The sequence below is a fragment of the Periplaneta americana genome, chromosome 3 (assembly GCF_040183065.1).
Source record: "Periplaneta americana isolate PAMFEO1 chromosome 3, P.americana_PAMFEO1_priV1, whole genome shotgun sequence".
NCBI classification, from domain to species: domain Eukaryota; kingdom Metazoa; phylum Arthropoda; class Insecta; order Blattodea; family Blattidae; genus Periplaneta; species Periplaneta americana.
In genome coordinates, this window is record NC_091119.1 from 20,876,788 (window position 1) to 20,895,391 (window position 18,604).

The 18,604-nt window shown below is 35.0% G+C and overlaps 1 protein-coding gene across 1 annotated transcript in view; it reads right to left on the minus strand.

The window, feature by feature from the left end:
* The window catches only part of LOC138696912 (uncharacterized), a 79,447-nt gene that overhangs the window by 35,279 nt on the left and 25,564 nt on the right, over positions 1–18,604 (minus strand). The window contains exons 7-8 of the mRNA XM_069822390.1: positions 15,329–15,583; positions 7,854–8,022 (exon numbers count right to left, since the gene is read on the minus strand). Of these exons, the coding sequence (XP_069678491.1) occupies positions 7,854–8,022; positions 15,329–15,583 (424 nt within the window). The remainder of the gene's footprint in view (positions 1–7,853; positions 8,023–15,328; positions 15,584–18,604) is intronic.

Genomic DNA, 18,604 nt, shown 5'->3' on the forward strand with positions numbered 1-18,604 from the left:
ACTTGTGACACATTCGCTGAATGTTGACTCTTATGAACTCACTTTTTACTACTCTTTTCACTTTAATTTTTCCAATTTGCCACGACAACCTTCGCTATTTTCATTTTCTCGCGGCACACCGTTTGAAAATGGCTGCGCTAGATGGGTGTCACTGACTGCTGAAGAATTTCTTTGTTGTTTGATTGTTAATTATAGTTAATGTAACCCCATGTATTGACATAAATATTGCATTAGGCCTAATAGATTCCAACTTTAGTTTTCACTCTCCAGTAAACAGTGATAATTTATTAGTTTGGACCAATCCCTCTTATAATGTCATGAAGTCCGCCGAGTTAGTTCTGTGGTACCGTGTCAGCCTCCAGACTAGCCGGCTCGGATTCGATTCCCGGCGGGATCAGAAATTTTCTTCTATGGCGGTGCACAACTTCTAATCACTAGATTGTGCACCAATATGCCTAGATTAAATCCAAAATCTCTCCGTAGTGCATATGAAGAGAAGGCATATGTTATTGTTGATAGTGATTCGTCCGTCGGAGGAAACGTTAAGCTTGGCGGTCCCCTTAGTGTAGGGTACGTACCGGCACCGCGTTTCCTCTTCTCCCTTCTTCATCTTCATTATCAACCTCTCCCATTCACTACACTACACTTACATGAACATTTACACATACACTCACCCTAGTACACGACATAACTCCCCACAAATACACATCCTGCATAGCGTGGACCGCCGAAATGGAGTGAAACTTGAAAATGGGCCACAGTCCTGCTATCTGTCCGCAATATGCGGAACCCGAATCACGCAAGTGAAGTGCGTAGGCCAGCGTATAGGGAATTACAAGTATGGACACTTTGCGTCGGTACCTTTGATGTAACAGGACTGATTTCAATTAACTTCAAACCAGCTTGAGCGTGAGGTTCTGCTTTTTCCCTAGAGTTGGCGCTGACATTACACCAGTTAGCAATCGACACACCAGAATGTAACAGACATACAATTAATACATCTAGGTACATTATGTACTCAAATAAAATAAGTTGGACCGATGAAATAATAAATCCGTCATTATCTGTAATGTCTAGACTCTAAAGTTCCTTTATAATGAGAGTTGAGACGTTGATCCTAACAACAATTAAAATATGTAATGATTTAATAGCGCTCAAAATGGAAAAACAAAACTCCTATGAGAAGTAAAATCATGTCTATAATATATCGTATACCAATATTAAACGAATTTGATACATAATTTTATAATGTATTATATTATTTATATATATAATTTGAATTGGTAATGGAAATTACGGGAAAACGGCTGAACGGATTTTAATGAGTGACTCCAAATTTTCATGCCTGGCATCCAAAGATTTTCGGAAAAATAGTAGTTTTCAGTGAAATGTCAATTTTCCTACATAATTTTCCTGTTTTCCAAAATCCATCTGTTGTCAGTTTTGAGAACTAATTTTACTGAATCACGGCCGACTCGATTGAATTTCAGAACAAAACACACACTACAATAAACCATAAGGCTATTACACGAAGGCCATGACATGCAGGATTGCCGACATATTTAGAGCTCAATTCAATATGTTATTAAAAACTGATTCTGCAGTGTATAATTTTCTGAGTACAGCTGTGTATTGGATATTCAAATCTACGAAACCTGAGGTGGTTTGATGACATTATTACCATTAGAAATTAAATATTATTATAGTTAATATCATGATGCGTCTATTCTTCATTAATTGTACATAATATTGATGCTATATTGATGACATGAAAGTGAAACGTTTTGAGATGTAAATGTAGAGAATATCTAAATTTAGATCTTCATTTCTATAATTTACTGAGTGGCTGCTATATATAACTACAAAACTTAAGTAAGATAATAATATTGTTATTAAAAATCAAATATTTTATACTTATTAATCCAGTGGGGTTGGGTATTTTTCATATACTTAATGGCGGTGTAGTGTAGATACTGATATGTGTCATTGTCTTCAGTATTGGCTCGACAGAGCGCAAAAATTACAGTTCCTAAGGAAAGATCAAAAGGTATTACTTACTGATAAAATAAGAGGCCTACAAAATTTTGTAGTCTCCAGATCATTTCAGCAAGATCTCTTAGTAGGATAAAATGATTTTACGCTCTACATTTCAAGTTCTACATGCAGCAGCTATACGAGAATGCTATTGTTCGAAAGCTTAGCAAACCTGACATTTTTTTAACTTTTGCCTACAATTCACAATGACCTGAAATAGCTACTGCTATCGTCCTGACATTGATACTTGCGTTTTCGCATTGAAACTCAAAAACTGAAGTTGGATAGGTTCAAGAAAAAGTATTTGGCCTAAAAAAATCCATTCAGAGGGAGTATGTTTCATTATTATGGAAGCAAATAACTATCAAAAAGACAAGTATTCTGCATTGAAAATAAATCTGAAAAATTTTTATTTGAACGTCTAACGAACTTAGTTTGCAGTAGCATTTGCTGCACAAGCCACTAGTTTTATAATATAAGTTATTATATATAAAGCATAAAAATATTATTACAATTAATTTATCACTGAGAAATAAGGAGAAGCTGTTAACTTGAATTTATTTGAAGCAAAGCGTTACTGGATTATGCAATAAGGTAGGCGATGTTTGGATCCTGTGTCTCAATTCTTATATTCAGTTATTATCTTAGCGTGTGTTCGATTGCACTAACCTCTAGCGCTTGAAAGTGGAACTAAACGCCGGTACACAGAGAACACATACATTTAATCATAAAGGATAGATAAGTGAATTCTAAATCCTTCTGGATAAGAAGAAGATAATTGATCAAAGATAGAACTTTATGAAATGAATGACACATTCACGTTAGTTTTTAAAAAGAGATACGTTATTCCCTAACCATCCTTGAACACAAGTGACGTCTACAGACCATCGGAAAAATGACCACTAAGTTATCATTTCTTAGTATGGATGCTGCAAAGAGAAATAGATGCAAACTGATCAGTAATATCATTAAATCATGCTGCAGTACGCAAGTGAAACGTTAGGAGAAATTTTAGTCCTTTGAGTTCTGGAATATCTGCTTGAATTTCATTTTTCATGGAATCAACAGCATGACAGTGTGTGAAAAATGTAGCAACATTGTCATCATTCTATCAAAATATATACTACCAAATCCTTACAAGTAGAAGGTACCATTTCACATAGAGCTATTTTCTTTCAGCTTTTTATTTTTAAGACAAATACGTCGAAAAATTAATTTTCTAATTCTTTGAATTCCAGTGCCCCCGAGTTATCTATTAGTAAGTTCCTACATAAATCTAATTAGATGTGAAGGGATTGTCGAAGTCAGACTTATTCCTTCTCGTGTCTACGTCACATTCTTAGTCGTAACATGGCCAACATTGAACGAGTTTATATGTAAACTAGTGGCTTGTGCAGCAAATGCTGCTGCAAACTAAGTTCATTAGACGTTCAAATAAAAATTTTTCAGATTTATTTTCAATGCAGAATACTTGTCTTTTTGATAGTTATTTGCTTCCATAATAATGAAACATACTCCCTCTGAATGGATTTTTTTAGGCCAAATACTTTTTCTTGAACCTATCCAACTTCAGTTTTTGAGTTTCAACGCGAAAACGCAAGTATCAATGTCAGGACGATAGCAGTAGCTATTTCAGGTCATTGTGGATTGTAGACAAAAGTTAAAAAAATGTCAGGTTTGCTAAGCTTTCGAACAATAGCATTCTCGTATAGCTGCTGCATGTAGAACTTGAAATGTAGAGCGTAAAATCATTTTATCCTACTAAGAGATCTTGCTGAAATGATCTGGAGACTACAAAATTTTGTAGGCCTCTTATTTTATCAGTAAGTAATACCTTTTGATCTTTCCTTAGGAACTGTAATTTTTGCGCTCTGTCGAGCCAATACTGAAGACAATGACACATATCAGTATCTACACTACACCGCCATTAAGTATATGAAAAATACCCAACCCCACTGGATTAATAAGTATAAAATATTTGATTTTTAATAACAATATTATTATCTTACTTAAGTTTTGTAGTTATATATAGCAGCCACTCAGTAAATTATAGAAATGAAGATCTAAATTTAGATATTCTCTACATTTACATCTCAAAACGTTTCACTTTCATGTCATCAATATAGCATCAATATTATGTACAATTAATGAAGAATAGACGCATCATGATACTAACTATAATAATATTTAATTTCTAATGGTAATAATGTCATCAAACCACCTCAAGTTTCTTAGATTTGAATATCCAATACACAGCTGTACTCAGAAAATTATACACTGCAGAATCAGTTTTTAATAACAAATTGAATTGAGCTCTAAATATGTCGGCAATCCTGCAGGTCATGGCCTTCGTGTAATAGCCTATTGTTTATTGCAGTGTGTGTTTTGTTCTGAAATTCAATCAAGTCGGCAGTGATTCGATAAAATTAGTTCTCAAAACTGACAACAGATGGATTTTGGAAAATAGGAAAATTATGTATGAAAATTGACATTTCACTGAAAACTACTACTTTTCCGAAAAACTTTGGATGTCAGGCATGAAAATGAGGGGTCACTCATTAAAATCCGTTCAGCCTTTTTCCCGTAATTTCCATTACTAGTTCAAATTATATATATATATATATATATATATATATATATAAGATGCACGTTTAACATGAGTATAGTATAGCAATTCCTTTGTTTTTTAGAACTTTGAACATGTATTTATATGAGGTGATTATCAAGATGGCCATGACTAGACCATGATAGTCACGTGACTACGATTTGTGCCGAAGCCTGTCTTTCTCCTTAGCCACGTCGTGACTACGTCATGTGATGAAACAATGCTCAATCAACTCATTTTCCATACAAATTCAAAGTATCGTAATGAAATTGTGATCTGATAACTTCTGCATGCAATTGAAGAGTATGATACCGAAACTCGAAAAGTCCATTCGGCCATTTATATAATTTATACAATATGATTATGTTTGAGACCTCTATTATTATATTTTAAGCTTGCTTTCATCCAAAACAACGCCAATCCTTGTCTAAAAGTTTGCGTTGTTGCGCAGGTCACTTAAACACTCTCTCAGTCCGTAGGCCGGCGGATTAAAAACCAACCCAGTCTTATCATAAAATTGGACTTAACACGTTTTAGGATCACACTTTTGAATTAGGTACATGTTAGTACAATTAAATTACACATATTTATCCCCATTATATTCACATAATTTAAATTGTACCACAGCAATCGCTTACTTACTTAAAAATGGCTTTTAGAGAATCCGGAGATTCATTGCCGCCCTCACAAAAGCCCGCCATCGGTCCCTATCCTGAGCAACAATTAATCCAGTCCCCACAATCATAGCCCACTTCCCTCAAAATCTTTTTTAATATTATCCTCCCATCTACATTTCGGCCTCCCCAAAGGTATTTTTCCCCTCCGGCCTTCCCATTATCACTCTATATGTATTTCTGGATTCACCCATACGTGCTACAAGCATGGATTTAATGTTCCTAATTATGTCAGGTGAAGAATACAATGCGTGCAGTTCTGCGCTGTGTAACTTTCTCCATTCTCCTGTAACTTCATTCTTCTTAACCCCAAATACTTTCCTAACGACCTTATTCTCAAATACCCTTCACCTTTGTTCCTCAAAGGGAAGTCAAAGTTCCTCAACCATATAGAACAGGCGTCTCAAGGCCAACGCATAAAAGTTGTTACAGAGAGCAAGTGTAGATAGCGTAGTCCTGAAGAGATAAGCGCAGTACCCGAAGATAGCCGATCGCTGATTAATGTCACACACATGAGCGAGCTAAGTTGTAACTGTCGCGGGAGAAATGCCACGAAGCTGCACTTTTGAATTGTACTGTCACAATAGACAGTTGTTTTCGGAAGGAATTTCTTACGTAGTTTGCAGTAACAATAATAATAATAATAATAATAATAATACATTTATTTTCTAATTGTATACTATCAATGAGTAAAAAGAAAAGATCTGAAGCATGAAGAACCATACATCTTACGTAATTATTTAAGCACAAGGAACTAGCCACCTTACTCCATTACTTCCTGGCCTAGTTGACTCATAAGTGGTGCCTTGTTGGTATCACTTGTGAGGTTCAGACCTGTCTTCGGACTGTTGACCAAACAATAACAATATTTCATTTCTAGTAAAGGTTTTTGGTATAGCTCTTTTTTGAGTTTATACTATATGTAATAAAATATTTTTAATTGGGTTATTTTACGACGCTGTATCAACATCTAGGTTATTTAGCGTCTGAATGATATGAAGGTGATAATGCCGGTGAAATGAGTCCGGGGTCCAGCGCCGAAAGTTACCCAGCATTTGCTCGTATTAGGTTGAGGGAAAATCCCGGAAAAAACCTCAACCAGGTAATTTGCCCCAACCGGGATTCGAACCCGGGTCACCTGGTTTCGCGGCCAGACGCGCTGACCGTTACTCCACAGATGTGGACTATTTGATAAAATAAAATTCAATTAAATAATAATAATAAAATTACAATTAAACTTGTTGGTTATTAAAGTAAGTATTCTTACGTTACGCTATTATTAATATATTAATTACAATAATAGTTAAATAATATATTTCATAATGTTTTCAATAATTAAAAATAACCTAAACATTTTAGAAATTCACAAGCAATTATTTTAAATTAGAACTATTCAAATCTTAAATCTGGTCTGAAATTCGTTTAAGTCCTTCAGTACATCTTTATATTTGTTACAATGGTCTTGATTCAAATCAGGTAACAATTTTAGATTAATAAAGTAGTAACAGTTACCCACTGAAACTTGCGTCTCCCGCAATTTCGCTTTCCCTATGAAAGCTTTTATTTCTTCATACATTTGCGGTAATAAGAGCATTCTTTCCTCGGAGATGGACACAATGACTGACTGTTACATCGTAGCGGTTGCAGATGTCTATTCAAACATCGCGGTCAATGACGTCATCCGGAGATACACGAACTGGTCCTGCATCTTGTTCCACTCTTACATTGAAAAAGAGAAAGAGGAGGAAGTGCTCTGAGAAGGCCCTATTGAGACGTCTGATATAGAACAACCGGTAATATAACTGTTTTATAAATTCTGAATTTCAGTTTTTTTTAAAGCAGGCGGTTGACAAAAGCTTCTCAACCGAATAACAGCAGGAATTTCCCATATTTATTCTGCGTTTAATTTACTCATGTGAGTTGCTATTGCTCCAAGATATTTGAATTTTTCTACCTCTTCAAAGGATAAATTTCCAATTTTTATATTTTTATTTCATACTATGTTCTGCTCACCAGACATAAACATCAATTTCTAGGTACGATCACAGTCTAGTATATACAGTCACGAAGCTCACTACGAAGGGAATATGCCTCCATAGACAGTTGCTAACCACTAGGATCGCTACTCTCGCCTCATCACAGACAATGCGAAATAGTACACTCACAACTCAAGCTTCGTGACGGTATATATACTAGACTGAAATATGAAAATATTTATGTAATGTGGTAACTAGCTATCATTCTTGTGTGTGTAATCTTCCCGAATGTTTTTCATATTAACGATTTATATTTCACAAATTCACAACAGTTGTAGTGAGCCACGGAAACCTGGAACACACTCTAGTGAACTAAGTGCAAATTTAAAACAATAATAAAAGCAAAGGTTTTATTGTCTTAGGACCTCAAGTTGCCACTGGGATATAATGGGTTTTGTAAATAAAAAAAATATTATTGTAAAAAATATTTAATTTCAACCGAAATTGAATTGAATATTCAAAACTTTACAGCAATTCATATAACTAGATTTCAATTTTCCACACTATATTACTCTCTGCTCGAGTCCCAGCCAGAATCCACCGTCCACAGTCATTTTGAAGCCTTTCTTCGAGATCTGTATTGGAATTGGAGTCTTGGATACGACTTTGAGGTTGAATCGTGTTAGCAGATGAACGAGCGCTATCTTAGATTCCATTAGTGCAAAACGATTTCCTGAAATAGAATTATAAAATGTTATGTAGGGTAAGGGCTGGTAATATCGTGATATGAATAATATTGTGATAGTTCTTTTTGAGAATTTATTACAATTTTACTGAGCGAGAGGAAGATCGGTTTTTTGGGTCAACGTATTAAGGGAATGTTCGTGGACAAGTTGCTGTACAAAACCGGTCCTTCTCTCGCTCAGTAAAATTGTAATAAATTCTAAAAAAAAAACCCCATCGCAATATTACTCGTAACACAGTGTTACCAACCTTTACCCTATACAGTACATATTATACATATTTGTGGGAGATCGTGCGTATTTGCTTGGTTTCCGCACAAAACCAATCCGCCAAAGTCTAAAATTCCACATTCAGTATTCCCAACCTAACACACATAACAATTTCCCTCTTCTTACCGCTTGAGTGACATATTGATTTTACTGCTTCAGACTTTTAACATATTATTTTTAGAGACGTTCAATATAGTAACAATTATAAATTGGAAACTTACCACTGCAATTTCACCTAAATTGCACTGTTAATTATTGTTTTTAAATATTTGCAAAAATTAAGTAAACTTTACAACTCCACTAAAGTTACTGCATTCGTGATGCAAGTAACATTAAGGAAGCCGTGAAAATATCAACAAATCAACTTGCCGATGTTATTACTGCAATATGTTATATAAATAATATTGTTAAAATATTAAAATGAAAAATAAATCATTACATAACCTTACCGTTTGTTTTAAGTTCGCATTTATAGACTGGGGGGGGGGGGGAAAGACAGACGTATATAACGGCCTACTGGAGTATAGTAAACACAGAAAACATTTTATAGCAACAATGTTGAAGAAAGATATTTTGGTTCTCCGAAGTTGCCGTCATTAAACAGAAACCAAGATGGAGATTTCATTGCAACTAATTAGAAATTCCTCTTTCAGGTATGTAATAAACTATCTTCGCACAAAATAATGTACGATACACGAGCGGTATGTTTGTTTTCATGTTCTCGGAAATTAAAAAAGCTCAACTATGTTTCGCTTTTTCAAACTTTTCCTGGAACATGAAAACTTCAACATACCGCTCTTGTAACGCATATTACTATTTCTTTACATTATATTCTTTTCTTCTTTTACTTCATAATCCAGTTCATCTTTTTATCATCTCTGCATTTTGAGTATTTTCTTTACAGGATGTAACTAAAATGTATGTCAAAATTTTAGGGACGTATTCCTCTCGTATAGAGAATGAAAAAATGTTATATGAACATTGATCCGAAAACACTTTATTTCTCTTTTTACAGACATTTTTCTACAATTCTGCTTATAATATATGATGCAGTACATTATGGGGGGGGGGGAACATACCACATGGAAATGTCAATGTTTGGGCCTGGCATTATTGGTATTCGTACAGTATACCTTGCTTGTTTTATTACATCATGTGTCCTTAGCAACAATGGAGTTTTGTTTATTTAGTGTAAATCTTCGTCGATTTATAAATGGAAAGGTTTCGTCACGGATGGATTGGTAGAACCAATTCCTTGGCCCCTGTGATCTCCGGACTTAAACCCACTAGACTTTTATTCGTGGGGTCATTTAAAATAGCTTATGTATGGAACCTCGGTGCAAAATGAAGACAGTCTTCGAGCTCGTATTTTGGAAGACGAGACAATACAACATATTCCAAGGATACATTAGCGTATCCGGGATTCAGAATGACGGCGGGTTGATGCATGTAAAGTGCTAACAGGAGGCCTTGTGAGCACTTCCTGTAAGACAGATTACCATGTGGGATCCTATTTTCATTTCATAATGTTCCGCATCATACAATGCAAACAGAGTTGTAGAAAAATAACAGTTAACAAGGAAATAAAGCGTTTCCGGACGGATGTTCATAGAACATTTTTCATCCTCTATATCAGGGATGAGACGATATTAGCTCCCAATCATGGTAAAAGAGCTTGACCTTGATCACGAGCGCATAGCGTATCCACTGTAACGTAGACCACAGGGATATACATGCACATGCAGCGAATAAAGGCAGCAATTATTATAATAACTTGCGTTATTAAATTTCTGGCTATGTAATAGTGGTAATTATTCAGTTATTTAATATACATGTACATATATAAACAAATCGCAATGGGAAGAGTTTTTTTAGGAACAAAAAGAGAAATAAGAAAAGTTAATTGTATGTAAACCATTTTCTTGTTAAAAGCAATTATTTATTATGTAAATACTTCACTTCATTGGTTAGGAAAAACTAATAGGGTCTACCTGCTCGACGTGTGTGATCTCTAAGTATTTTTGAGTATCTGTTGAAAAAATAATAACGACAATATTGATTGAAATAGAGTATATTGATTGTATGATTGTGAAAATGTAGTCCTTACTCTCCAGTCGTGATTATGTAATGAGTTTTCTTCGAGTGATTTGTGGGATGCACGTAACACAAAAAAAAAAAAAACCAAATTGATTAAATTAAGATATTGAGAGCCATCGTAATTTTTGGGATCAATCATTTAGCTATGATATGTATGACTTTTAAAACGTCCATACTTTTCAGCCAAAAATTTGTGAAATTTAAACTATATAAACAGATCTATCCTAATAATATCTGTACAAAATTTGGTGCATTTAGGTATAATAGTTTTGAAATTATATTTTTAAGTATATTTTATATTGACGTTACTAAAAAAAGCTCCTTGCATCAAAGTTTTCAAAATGTTTAGTTCATATTTGCTAAAAATCCTGAAAATAGTTATTGGAATAAAAGTGAATTGGCTTTTTGAGCTTAGTAATAGTATAAGTTAAAGTGCAATCAAAGATAAAATATTATTACTAAATTAAAGAAACACGTAGCCTAGTCTAATAAAAGTAAATATCCAGAAACAAGCAACAAATAAAACATCAACAATACATCTATACTAATAATAAATCTGTAGCTGAAATTTTTCTGGTAATTTTCGATTTTCCAAAAATAATTGGTCCTAACATATATAATTAACCACCCTGAAACCGAAAATAGCATGTTTGAAATTTTTGTTTGTATGTCTGTCTGTATGTTTGTTACCTTTTCACGCGATAATGGCTGAACCGATTTATATGAAAATTGGAATATAAATTAAGTTCGTCGTAACTTAGATTTTATGTTATATGGCATTCAAAATACTTTATTTAAAAGGGGGGTTATGAGGGGGCCTGAATTAAATAAATCGAAATATCTCTCTTATTATTTTTTTGTGAAAAATGTTACATAACAAAAGTTTCTTTAAAAATGATTTCCGATAAGTTTTATTCTTTACAAAATTTTGATAGGACTGATATTTAATGAGATAAATGAGTTTTAAAATTAAAATAACGCCATCTAAGACGGTGCAATGAATTAAGAACAAATGACTTGTCTATAAGGGGCCTTGGACAACAACAATCGAAACAGGGGCCTTGGACATCAACAATCGAAAGCTATTAAACATAGCCTACAGAGAATGTTTCTGTGTTTGTATGAAGTAATATCAGAAGTTAAATTAACCGATTTGTATAATTAATTATTATTTCACCATTGGAAAGTGTAGTTTCTCTAGATGGACATATTGCTATAATGTTATTACAGTAACGTCTGAGTAAATCGAGGACAGGTAAGATTAAAATAGCTTCTTCTGCACAGAAAATTTGATAGACTATTTTGTACATTCGTTTTCTGTATTTCTTAAAATAATATTTATGTACACTCATTTTAATCTCAGAGAATTAACGAACAATGAGAGTGTATTGATTTAGCATGCAGTAATAGTACGTTAGCTTAGCAACCCATTATTTTATAATTCAAATTTTAACTATGCTCAATAGAATCGTGTTAAAATACATAAAATATATATGCAATAAATGCAATGCAAAAAAAAAGGGTAATGAGCGAAGCAGATTATCTTGCGCTGTTGTAAAAGTTGTTCCCTGGATCAAATGTCCTATTTTAATTATGTAATTACTTTATATTTATTTCTAACAGGTGCAGCGGAGCGCACGGGTACGACTAGTTTAAAATAAAGAAATGAAAGGAATCTAGATACAATCTACTGACCCAAATGTAAATTAATTTATCTTCAATGTCAATTCCGAAATCAATTTCTCTCTTCTCCTGAATAATGCCTATATATTTTTTTAATGTTGCGTCTCATAATGCCGTTTTATGTTGCTTTTTTTGCAAATGATATTTTTTTTACACAACAAACACTGGACTTCATCACCATGTTCGAAGCATAAATATTGTATCTTCCACTCTTCCTTGAAACTTTATTGTATGAGCGCTTTTGTTCCGTCATGATGCCCTGTGTTCTAAGATCTGTACATCCTTTAGCAATGTTTACAGGCAAAAGAGCTCCGCGCGCGCGCAGCGGGCAGAAAATAGCTCTCGCCCGCAAATATTAGTACCCATCGCAAGACTGCTCTGTATGATAGAAATATACCCCTAAAGTTTTGACATAAATTTTAGTTATACCGTGTATATACTTCTAAACATAGGGATAGGAGAATGTCAGAAATAAACATATAAAACCACATAACAAATAAACTATAAAACAATAATTGCAGTTTTAATAAATCTACCAATTATTTTCTCTGGGAAAATTTTATTACCACCGTCATGTGCTGTCAAAAGAACCATTTAGTCCTTCAAATTTATTTTGAGAGGCAATTCAGTCGAGAATCTTCAAAAGAATTTGATCATGTATTGCAATCAGGAACATTAGACCTACCAGTAAATAATGTTGTTTTGTTTGTTTGTTACTTTTTAAATAATTCTTGATCAAGTTTGAACAAATTTAATTCAAAAGTTGCGTGTGTACTGTACCTTTTATCTGTTGAAAATTGAAATGTATGTAGTTATATCAAGGCAAATTATATTAGATAAAATGTTAATTGTTCCATTCAAACTACAAACAATGTTAAAGGCTTACTTACTTACTTACTTACTTACTTACTTACTTACTTACTCACTTACTTACTTACTTACTTACTGGCTTTTAAGGAACCCGGAGGTTTATTTGCCGCCCTCACATAAGCCCGCCATTGGTCCCTATCCTGAGCAAGATTAATCCAGTCTCTACCATCATATCCCACCTCCCTCAAATCCATTTTAATATTATCTTCCCATCTACGTCTCGGCCTCCCGAAAGGTCTTTTCCTCTCTGGCCTCCCAATTAACACTCTATATGCATTTCTGGATTCGCCTATACGTGCTACATGCCCTGTCCATCTCAAACGTCTGGATTTAATGTTCCTAATTATGTCAGGTGAAGAATATAATGCGTGCAGCTCTGCGTTGTGTAACTTTCTCCATTCTCCTGTAACTTCATCCCTTTTAGTCCCAAATATTTTCCTAATAACCTTATTCTCAAAAACCCTCAATCTCTGTTACTCTCTCAAAGTGAGAGTCCAAGTTTCACAACCATACAGAACAACCGGTAATATAACTGTTTTATAAATTCTAACTTCCAGATTTTTTGACAGCAGACTAGATGACAAAAGCTTCTCAACCGAATAATAACAGGCATTTCCCATATTTATTCTGCGTTTAATTTCCTCCCGAGTGTCATTTATATTTGTTACTGTTGCTCCAAGATATTTGAATTTTTCCACCCCTTCGAAGGATAAATCTCCAATTTTTATATTTCCATTTCGTACAATATTCTGGTCACGAGACATAATCATATACTTTGTCTTTTCGGGATTTACTTCCAAACCGATCGCTTTACTTGCTTCAAGTAAAGTTCCCTTGTTTTCCCTAATCGTTTGTGGATTTTCTCCTAACATATTCACGTCATCTGCATAGACAAGAAGCTGATGTAACCCGTTCAATTCCAAACCCTGCCTGTTATCCTGAACTTTCCTAATGGCATATTCTAAAGCGAAGTTAAAAAGTAATGGTGATAGTGCATCTCCCTGCTTTAGCCCGCAGTGAATTGGAAAAGCATCAGATAGAAACTAACCTATACGGACTCTGCTGTATGTTTCACTGAGACACATTTTAATTAATCGAACTAGTTTCTTGGGAATACCAAATTCAATAAGAATATCACATAATACTTCCCTCTTAACCGAGTCATATGCCTTTGTGAAATCTATGAATAACTGATGTACTGTACCTTTATACTCCCATTTTTTCTCCATTTTCTGTCGAATACAAAAAATCTGATCATTAGTCGATCTATTACGCCTAAACCCACACTGATGATCACCAATAATTTCATCTACGTACGGAGTTAATCTTCTCAAAAGAATATTGGACAACATTTTGTACGACGTCAACAAAAGTGATATTCCTCGAAAGTTACCACAGTTGGTTTTGTCCCCCTTCTTAAAAATAGGTACAATTATGGACTCCTTCCATTGTTCTGGTACAATTTCCTGTTCCCAAATAGCAAGTACAAGTTTATAAAATTTCGCTATATAATGCACTTCCACCCTCTTGTAGTAATTCTGCTGGAATTTGATCGATACCTGGAGACTTGTACTTTTTCAGGTTTTCTATCGCAATTTCGACTTATGAATGCATGGGTTCCGGTATAAATGGCTCAGCAGTTTGTATTTCAATTTCGTCCCGATCATTTCTATTTGGCCTATGTACATTTAGTAGTTGCGCAAAATAGTTTTTCCATCTGTTTAGGATTGATGGAGAGTCTGCAAGCAAGTCACCATTCTCATCCTTGATCACGTTTACCCTTGGCTGATATCCGTTCTTAAATTCCTTTATACCCGTATATAAACTTATATAAATCTCGAATGTTTTTATTCTTACTATTTGCTTCTACCTCATTCAGTTTTTCCTTCAAGTAACCTCTCTTTTTATTCCTAAGTTTACGACTTGCCTCCCGTCTTTCATTGAAATAATTATCTCTCTTCTCCTCAACTGGATCCTGTAAGAATTTCAATTTTGCCTGTTTCCTTCTTTCTACTACCATGCAACAATCTTCATCAAGGCAAATTATATTAGATAAAATGTTAATTGTTTCATTCAAACTATAAATAATTTTAAAGGGGAAGGAACAAAAATGTCGAATCTTATAAATTTTGTTAAATAGTTTGGTTCTTGAAAAGGTCAGTTTCGAGGTCCATGTTGCCTTAATAAATGTATATTTATTTTTAAAGAATAACTGTAAGGATACATTTTTAACGCTCGGGCAGTTCTTGCAACCCCTTTCACAGGTTGGACATTAAACCTAAGAAAACCTATTTCACCTATTACAAAAACCTAAAATGGGCTTTTTAAAAACCAACCTAAAAATCCGGTCCCTATAATGACTAATGAGTTACTTACCGATACAACTCCTCGGACCAGAGCCAAATGGCAAATACGTGCATGGTTTGATACTGTCTTTATTCTCGTCACTGAATCTCTCTGGATCGAACTTCTGAGGGTTGGGGAAGTATTTCGGGTCGTGATGCAGAGCGTACACGGGTATCCATAAACCTTGACCTGGTTGTATAATACAAGGTGGATCAGATTGTATGGTGTAAGTCTTGATGCATTTCCGGTCTGTTGCCACTGCTGGTGGGTACAAGCGTAGGGCTTCTGCAACAGGATAATTACATCTAAATAGAGATACTGTATCACTGAAACTTTGCATGATAACCCCTGCTAACACTGAGTGGTCAGACCTTCTGGTTAAAATCTCAGTCTGGTCTGGAAATTGTCATGTGAAAAATCCATAGTGGCATTGTGGCACGTGGTCTTTGTTGGAGTTTTTCTCTGGGTTCTAAACATACAGAGGTGAGCCTGCCTGGAGAGAAATAAAAAATAGGTTGCAGCCGCCAAATTACTCTTCAAGGAACGACCACTCATATAAATTGAGGGAAAGAAGACAGAGGCCGGACACTGGAAAGTTTTCTTTTCTCAATCGTACTATCAGGGACTGGAATGCTTTACCTGCAGACTTACTAAAGGCTTTACCAACAACCAAAAATGTATTTAAAAATAGGCTTAAGGACTTTACTAATAGACGGTAATTATACACAGTATTTAAAGGGTGTAAATGATATGTTGTTATTGAAGAGTTTCAGTGAAGTGTGTTGTGTCAGTGAAGTATGTTGTGTAAGTGAAACGTGTTCCTGTCAGTGAAGCTTTATAGTTTATAGTGGCAGTGCAAAGTATTTGAACAGTGAAATGTTTTTGAAGTGTTAGTGAAATCAGTGAAATGTGTCGTAGTTCCAGTGCAGTGAGTGAGTTGACAGCGAATGTAGTGTTGAAAGGTACTTGTGCAGATATGAACATATCGTACTCGTTGGTTTTAGTTCGAACTTAGGTTTAAGATACAAATTAGATTTATTTTAAATGTTATTTTAAGGGATCGTGCTTCACTTAATTTAGGATATTCCCTTTTGTTGTCGTTGTTATTATTATTATTATTATTATTATTATTGTTATTATTATTATAAATTATTTTTAGTATTAATTATTAGTATTATTAATTGCATTTTTAATTAATAAGTTTATTATTGTCATTATTGAGTGTAATTAGTTACCACTGCCATCGGGTATATACCCATTGCAGTGTGAATACATACATACATACATACATACATACATACATACATACATACATACATACATACATACATACATACATACATACATACATACATACATTTCTGTATATTAAACGTCAATATCATTGTTTCCAATGTCAGTTTCATCATTATTCTATAGCATTCCCAATGTCGGCTGGAGACGCACGGAAATGGTTGGCCTGAGATTGCTTGCTCGAAATTTGGATACGCAGCAAACCTTGCTGTAGTCAGCCGGTGTGGTTTGGGAACCTTTATCGAGAGTTTACGCAATATCATCTAAGTCGTAGTTTCTCAACACTAAATTATACTTAGTTCCATAATGTCTGACAGGCAAAGTAAACATTGCCAGAAGAGGACAAGAGAAGTACAATCAGTGCTGTCATGGAGGCCATACGGAGTCATACATCGTATGGGAACCTACAATTTTTTTAATTAATCCTATGGGGAAAAGAAAATGTTGTCTGTATGGAGCCATACGGCAGTTTGGTGCCTAAGTTTTGTACGCGGAGATCTGTACAGAACTTTGATCATCTCTTGCTGTTCCTAATGTATTTTATTTGTTGTTCATGAACAGCACTGGAATCCAGAATATATAAAATAATGGTTCAAAAACAAGAAGTGCTGCAAATATACACTCCAAGATTCATCGAGACAAATGTGCATCTACGGTGGTGCTACATGATGTATTCTTTAAATCAATCTTGTTGTACAATTAAAATGTAAAGCAAAACAATTTCTTTACTTCTTTAATATTAAAAAAAATCATTAAATGACAGTCGGAGAGATAGAGAGAGGAGAGTAAAATACAGGGCGTTTCCGAGGTGGTGTTACAAACTTTCAGGGATGATGGCGAAGGGCACATATATCAATTTGAGATAAACCATGGTCCGGAAATAACAGAGTCGAAAGTTACAAGCAAAAGTAGTTGTGTGGAAATGGAATTGTAATTTGGCACCACGTGCCCTCCTTCCCTTAACTTTTGGAACAGTCGTAGAAAAATAATATGGACCGGATGTCTTCTACGTGGGTACTTGCCCCGATACAATCTGTGAGCTTTCTACTGTTACCATTGGCTCATCCGTATTCGAAAATCAGTTCTGCTTATTCCGCTCTCGTGTACTCCTCCATTTCACTAGGACTGATCGACTGAACACTGCAACTTGTACACATACACTGCTGTCTACAGACATGCATATCAGGACCGACCACGTCCGTTACAAATTACGCTATCTGCATTGCTTTAGTGTACTTTCCTGTCCCCATCCCTCAGACAGCGCACTGAATGGAATACTGTAAGTAGACAACGTAAACAACGTCAGATGAAAATCTAGTCTTTCAGGTAAAGCTCCCTGTAAAGCAGATTTGAATAATTTCAAGGGAAAAATTGTTCCTGGACCGGGTATCGATCCCGGGACCTCTGATTGAACGTACCAGCGCTCTTACCAACTGAGCTACCCGGGAACTCCACCCGACACCGTCTCAACTTTTCCCTTTCTATTCAAATCTGCTTTACAGGAAGCTTTACCTGAAAGACTAGAGTTGCATAATATATACGTCACTGTGTACGTTAACAGAAAACCACAATTCCAAGTCACACAGAGATTGTGTGCACTCGATGTGGGTCTCTGGCGTTTCGTCACCCCACGCGAGTTGTGTGGATATAAAGGGAAAAGTTGAGACGGTGTCGGGCGGAGTTCCCGGGTAGCTCAGTTGGTAAGAGCGCTGGTACGTTCAACCAGAGGTCCCGGGATCGATACCCGGCCGCGGAACAATTTTTCCCTTGAAATTATTCAACGTCAGATGAATACAGTATGTGTAAGATGTATAGATAAATACACATAAATTAGGTGTACAGAGGAATAAAATTATTTCATTTCCACACAACTATTTTTGCTTGTAACTTTCGACTCGGTCATTTCCGGACCAGGGTCCCTTATCTCAAATTGATACACGTGCCCTTCGCCATCATCCCTGACAGTTTGTAACACCAGCCCGGAAACACCCTGTATGTTTCAAGGGAGAAAAC